We start from the raw sequence: 6,742 nt of genomic DNA on the forward strand, positions 1-6,742 counted from the left end.
GAGTTTGGGCAAGCAATTGCGTTAACCTTCGCAGAAGGCCGGTTCCCCAACAAAGACTCTTGTTTCACATGGATCTAGTACGCAGATAGCATCATGCTCTCAGAAACCCGATAAGTCGATTGATCGACTGATGTCATTTTAATCTCAATCGTTCCTCCAATCACTACTGTTAGATTGTTGGGATTCACGGCCACCCAAAAAGTGAATGGATTAGAACATTATGCTCGCATTTCGGAGGATGTCATGAGAGGATCGATACCCAGTTCTGAACGTTTTATACACGCGTTGTTTACTAGCAACTATTGGCACGACGGTGGTTTACTACTTCCGAGTGGGACCTAATTCGTCTCTTGCTTTGAATTATACCATTTTGTTTCCACGTCTTTTAAAAGGAAAAACTCGAGGAGTTGTGAATGGAGTTTACATAACAACTCAATTCCTCAGAAGAAAACTGAAACATGATTGCCTAGCTAGCTAGTTTGACGACACAATGTGAAGGCAGGCTAGCCGATGAGCGCATAGTTCTGCGACGATCTATATAGAAGTTGTTGCATCTCGTCAACAGGATGGCAAAACAGTACTCTTAACTACTAAACAATGAAACTACGTTACAAGATTCACCCCATATTTCTCTCGGCATTTCCCTCTTGTAAGATATATATGATTCGAATGCTTCGTCGTCAAACTTCTTCGATCGACATCTCATGTTTACTACTCAGGGAAAGGGATATCTGCAAGATCCTCTCTAAAGGGAACAACCTCAGGTCCTTTGTGCGTCCCCTTCTCGAGCTCAGTGGGCTGATCAGAAGCGTTAACAAAGGTCACCATAGAGTCCTTTCTGAAGGTCAAGTAGAGGACTGAGAGGATGTAGATGGCCATGAGAGGGAAGACGATGACACCGACACCAACGTTTGCAACCTTTGGTAGGCTATTGTGGATGATCCAATCCACGAACCCTGTGCTTAGGTAGTAGATGTTGATTCCTATTATTAATGCTCCGAGGATCCAAGAAATTATAATTATCTACAGTGAGAAGGTATAGCTATATCATCAATATCATATAAATGTCGGTGGAGCTAGACACACACACATGACACACCCCACACACAACAAAAACAAAAAGAAACAAGAGATAAAATTTGAGATAACCCCCAACCTTTAGAAATGCCAGTTAACCCCTCTTAAAATTTGTCCGATAACCCTAATTAATTATTCAATTTTTAAAATAATTACAGCATTAATTTGAAAAGGGTAATTTGGTCTTTTAATAGTGTATCTTACACTTTTTTTTTATATATATAATATAATTTTTTGGGGGGGGGGGGGTGTTGTTGAGAAATTATAACGTTTTGAGGAAGATTATATTACATGGAACATCAAAAAATTTGGTTGAGTGACTTTATCAAATTTTTGGAGTTGAATTTGGATCCTCTCCACTACAAAAAAATAGTGGAGAGACTATTATTTTTAATCTCAATCGTTGATTACTTAGTAGGCGGCTATGATATAATCTAAATCTAACACTCACAATAGCTCTGTGTATTGCACTCATTCCTAATTTGCACTCAAAGAAAAAATCATAACCATCAACTAGATAATTAATGGTTGTGATTATGTAGTGGTCCCTCCACTACTTTTTAGATAGTGGAGAGGATCCGAACCCATCTACTAGATTGGGCTGGTAATCCAAAAAAAATCATTTGCATGTAGTGTGGAAGCCCCTCCTGACAGACGCAGAATTTATCCGAACCACTATAAAATCCTCGTGTATGTGATTTCATTGCTCATGGTTGCTTTAGTTTATTTTTATTTTCACTGCAGTAACAGTGATATTTGTATTCAATCTTTAAAAAAAAAAGTTGAGCAATCCTATTCAACGCCAGCTCTAGGCTTGCGTCTAGATGACAACACCAGTTATACTCTGCTTGCGCTTTCTGATGATGGAGACATTTTGTATTGTAGAGGTTCGGAAATGCAGTTTTCATGTTCGCACTGTAATAGCAACGGGACAAGGAGGAACTTACATAGATTGAGTTCTTATGCGGCCCCATTTTTGTTCTGCTGCTACTGAATTTAAGCAAGGGGATAAGGGCAAATGGTAGCTCAAAAGAGAGTATCATCTGTGCAATTTAAAGAGAAAATTTAGAAGCGAGAGGATTGAGGAATAAAACTCATGAGAAATTTTTCTTGAGGATAATTAGGATCAACTTGGGTCTAAACCTGAACTCCAGCTAAAAAAAAATGTACACAATTTCACAATGGAAACCATGTTCAAACATTATTTTGCAGTTAAGCATGAAATGGGCTATGAAGATTACGTACTGATGCAATTATGATGAGACGTCCAGCACCAGAAGAGCCGCCGATAATAGAAACAACGAGGCTGGGCACAATCGCAATGCACCGAGTCATAAGGTTCCTCAGCCACTTTCTCATTTTGATGTCCAGAAAACCCTGAAAGTTTTTACTGAACTTGATTGATAACTTTTTGGCCTCAATTAACATAAACGTGTACTTTTAGCCTCAATTAACAGGGAAAAAACTATAATTGATTTATAACTTTTTGGCAAAAGTTTCCTTAGACTTGGATATGTAGTTACCTGCATGATGTATTGTCCAGCATATGTTCCAGTTATTGTGGAGCTTTGGCCTGAAGCTAGTAATGCAATAGCATATATCGTTGAACTCGACTTACCCAAGACACCCTATGAAGACAAAAGGAAAATAAATAAATAAATAAAAGATAATATGATTTAATGTAAATCGCCAAATTGAGGAATATGGAAATCGAGAGCTGAAAATTTATCCCTCTTTTATTTACTTATTTTTCTTTGTTGAACAAAAAGATTGGTACGTTCAAGAGAGGTATTTATCTCCAATTCTATTTATTTCTCTTCTGGATAAGAGAAACAATATCCCCTCTTCTCCCCCTTTTTGTTCCCTCTAGTGTTCTTCACAAGTTGAGAGCTGCATTTAGAAAATAATAACTTTTACGTCATCTTCTTGAACTTGCACATCACAAGTCAGCCACTTTTGTTCTATACGTAAATGTTTTCCTCCTCAAATTTTGATTCCTCCCCTCTATTAGATTGAAAGTTGTTAATATTCTCATGATGCTGACAGGTAGTGTGTCTCATTATTCGTAATTCTTTTTTATAAACAACATTTGTCCTATCATTTGTCATTGATGCATAAGCTTTTTTTTATTAGGATCATTTATTTGAAGCGTAGATTTCGACCTTTAGTAAGAAAGACGCTGAATTGAGTGTCAGATCGCTGCACTGTTCTATGTTCTCCGGAGACAAACTCGATGAATGGCAAACAGTTCCAGAGACGGATACAACAGCGATGTTGATGAGCAAAGCAACAAACAACGCAAACCCACTCTCCAAAAGAAAGTACCTACGAGCACTCTGATGAAAGAATAACACAGCATCGTAAAACTTTCAGATGTTATATTCCATAAGCAATAAGGATCAGTTTCTTGTTCAATCTCTTTATGTAGATTATGTTGCCTAAAAATGTATGCCAGGTATATTAGATACAAGAAACATAAGTTTCTATAACCTAGAATGCGTATCGTTGTTCATAACCATTACGTACATTGATTCCTTTCACGGACCGTGGAGTCTTCCTCGAGAGCACTAGTGCTGAATGCAAGAAAAGATTGTGCCTGTCAACAAAAGTCCAATGCAAACGTTTACCTTACTATATAACAAACATGAATAATAGCATTTTTATTGACCAAGATCATTGAGAAAATCAATGACTTACGGCATAACTAGTGCTCCGACAAGAGCGATTGCATCTGCAGTGGCACCGTCCCCTTTGAGTTTGGGCACAAATAATCCTTTAACAACCTCGACAACAGGGGGTTTTACATAGCTTAGCTCTCCAAAGTAGCAGGCAGCCATTAAAAATACTAGAAGAGATACCAAAAGCTCTAGTTTCCGAACCTTCATAGATAATCGTATAAAAAACATGATGTTATAATTGAGCTTAACAACTCAATTTCAATCATATGGACAAAATAATGTATGACTAACAAGCATTTTTCGAAATATAGTTTCATGCTAAATTGACCGAGAGAAGCAAGTAAATAAACATACATGAGATCATTCAGTTGCTTGATGAAGATCAATCTGGACTAGCCAAATAAGTAATTTGATCGATTTTTTGTCAAATTTGTCTAGTTTGTAGGATGAAGAATGAAATTAATTAAGAATGTAAGTGGATTCAATTTGGATGTTGTTTTGGGTGCTACAACTTATAGCCTGCAGGTGAGCAGGAAAAAAGATTTTAAACCCCACAAATATAGGACGCTATTAGTAGTGAAATTTAATAGAAGAATTGTTCAAAAAGGAACTTAACCTCTCCAATTTTTTCTAATATGAGAAAAATTAAGCTTTGTAGAATAATGAAACCCAGAAGGAAAAAAAATTCAACCACCAACCTAGAATTAATATAAGGAAAAGCTGTAATTCCTTAAGAAGAAAAAAATAGAAAATTGCCATTGAAAGTTAGCATAATATATGAATAACTCAATATGGAGGCTGAGTGTCTTCTATATAGAAAAAGAAGTTGTACTCACGCCATCCTAATACGTAAAAAGATCTAGAACATACGAGGTATAATCTTATATCAAATCAAATAGTTTTATGTACACAACTTAATTTTCTTCATCTACATAATTTTTTAAAAATTGGCAGAACATGAAAGTAGTTTTTAGAAGAAATAGCTTTTTTGGGGGGTATTCAATAGCTAAAACAAAATATAAAACAGGATTCAAACAGTCGATAAGTAAATTTTTATGCAACTGAATAGAACACAGGATTGATGCAATCATGCGAGCAATTAACAAATTAATTAAGGTGGATATTCCATAATATCCTTCTTGGACATGGGAGAAAAATCTTAAACCCATGACATGCCATATCACAAATTTCTTCACCAGTTAATAAAGATAGTAGTCACACACTTGTAATTAGTTAAGCATTATCATTGCAAAATAGAGGTAAAAAGAATTCAGGAATTATGCATGTCGATGAATTACCCCATATCTTTGTAACCCTAAAAGAAGAAGTGTGCTCAATCCAGTGATGAGTACCCCTGTCCATACCGGAATATGAAATAATATGTTTAGTGCAAAAGCCGTCCCTATCACTGAAATTGCAAAACATCATACATTATTTTCAAATTATTTACGTGTCAATGAACTAAAAATTAGTAGACAAAAGAGAGAGAGAGAGAGAGAATCTAGCTTAACCTTCAGGGATATCTGCAGCAATGACCGCAAGCTCAGCAAGTATCCACAAGCAAAATTTTATGAATTTTGGGTACTCAATCTTGCACAATTCAGCCAGATGCTTCCCTGAATTAATGAAATTAAAACTATCAATCAACTTTGCATGTAACAGTTAGTTTGATTACCAGATAATTTGATACTTCAGTTTTGACAATTACCCGTAGTCACCCCAAGATTTGCTGCCAGGGACTGAATTATCAGGGCAAAAATTAGCCCAACCAATATAACCCATAAAAGCTGTAATTAAAAAAAATTAGGAACTAATTACAGTCACATTTCATAAGTTGTAATGCAACTGATTACCTCAAATTTGTGATTAGATCCTGCTTGCAAATCAGTTTCCACTGTTTCATAATCCCAATAAAAACAATTAGACTGAATGCTTTTGTTATGAAATGAAAATAAAATGGAAAAAAGAAAAGAAATCAAGAGTTAACAGAGGAGAGAGTTTACAATTTCCAGGGTCAAGATAAGCTAACGATACAAGAAACCCTGGTCCAATATGGGCCAAAAACTTCCTCCAACTTGGTTCCTGAGATCATATTCATAAACCAAGTACGAGACAATGAAACGCTTCATGTATTAAAAACTGGCTATCCTTAGACCAGTGCACACAGAACAGAACAAGAGAACCTAAGAAAGACAGCCGGATAATTTAGAGATAGAGGGAGAGAGAGAGAGAGACCTTGTCCTTGTGATCATCAAGGCTTTCCTTAATGTCTTGATTCTTAACACCCTCATCAACTGAACACATCTCCATAGTGTTAATAGATTACTAACACAAATGAATATTGTGCCCTCTGAGTCACCTTTGTGTTTCTCCCTTTTATTTATGGAGGTTATTGGCAGGCTATAGATTATAACAAAGAAACAAGAATTGAATCTTCTGCGTCACAGAGAGAGAGAGAGAGAGAGAGAGAGAGAGAGAGGGTCAACAGGCTTAGCATAATAAGCACAATGCATGCAGCCAAGATGAGACTCCTCTGTTTTGCTGCAACGCCAAGAGTACGCAAACGTCTTTGTGCATCCACTGCTTACTCTCCACCCGCTTTAGATTAGTTGAAGGAGAGGGGCTTGGATCTGCTGGACCTCGCAGCATGCAGTTCCACTTGTGTACTAACCCAAAACCCAAATATAAAAATGGTCGAAATAACTAATAGGGTCATGGTGTGAGGGATCGACCTCGGGATCTTCGTCGTCGAGTGTAGGAGTTCTCTGTTCTCCTAACTAAGTTTTTCCTATTGTCAAGAAAGAAACTAATAGAAGAAATAATTTGAAGCAACTAATAAGATTTGAGGGGGCTACGTAGCAATTTCGATGATTTGAGGGGCTATTTTCAAAACATTAATCCCTTAAACCTTTAATATTTAACTCATAGAAATTGCTATTTATCCCCTCAAATCTTATCAGTTATTTAAGTTATACTAGTTATTCCGT

The 6,742-nt window shown here is 36.4% G+C and overlaps 1 protein-coding gene across 3 annotated transcripts; it reads right to left on the reverse strand.

Annotated features, from left to right (window-relative positions):
- On the reverse strand, positions 355-6,435 carry LOC109826212 (metal transporter Nramp5-like). Of its 3 annotated transcripts, none has more exons than XM_020393210.1 (13): positions 5,991-6,433; positions 5,759-5,837; positions 5,609-5,649; positions 5,464-5,494; positions 5,267-5,371; positions 5,054-5,163; positions 3,775-3,956; positions 3,604-3,673; positions 3,240-3,413; positions 2,601-2,705; positions 2,323-2,454; positions 2,025-2,120; positions 358-1,023 (listed from the first exon to the last, which is right to left on the reverse strand). In XM_020393210.1, the coding sequence occupies exons 1-13, from the start codon at positions 6,063-6,065 to the stop codon at positions 712-714; spliced, it is 1,512 nt and encodes a 503-aa protein (XP_020248799.1). In that variant the 5' UTR covers positions 6,066-6,433; the 3' UTR covers positions 358-711. The 3 variants fall into 3 exon arrangements, with proteins under 3 accessions (XP_020248800.1, XP_020248799.1, XP_020248798.1); XM_020393209.1 differs by having other exon boundaries at positions 359-1,023; positions 5,464-5,542; XM_020393211.1 differs by lacking the exon at positions 3,240-3,413 and having other exon boundaries at positions 355-1,023; positions 5,464-5,542; positions 5,991-6,435.

This window comes from Asparagus officinalis, chromosome 10, assembly GCF_001876935.1.
Source record: "Asparagus officinalis chromosome 10, Aspof.V1, whole genome shotgun sequence".
In the NCBI taxonomy this organism is placed as follows: domain Eukaryota; kingdom Viridiplantae; phylum Streptophyta; class Magnoliopsida; order Asparagales; family Asparagaceae; genus Asparagus; species Asparagus officinalis.

What these genes read in the sequence shown, in the direction of transcription:
- LOC109826212 (XM_020393209.1), bottom strand. Translation starts at nt 6,065, where the DNA reads ATGGAGATGTGTTCAGTTGATGAGGGTGTTAAGAATCAAGACATTAAG. An exon ending in AAATCTTGGGGTGACTACGG is followed by an intron (nt 5,372 to 5,463) that starts GTAATTGTCAAA and finishes TCATTAATTCAG; the next exon opens with GGAAGCATCTGGCTGAATTG. An exon ending in CAGCGTCTTTCTTACTAAAG is followed by an intron (nt 2,706 to 3,239) that starts GTCGAAATCTAC and finishes TTGTCTTCATAG; the next exon opens with GGTGTCTTGGGTAAGTCGAG.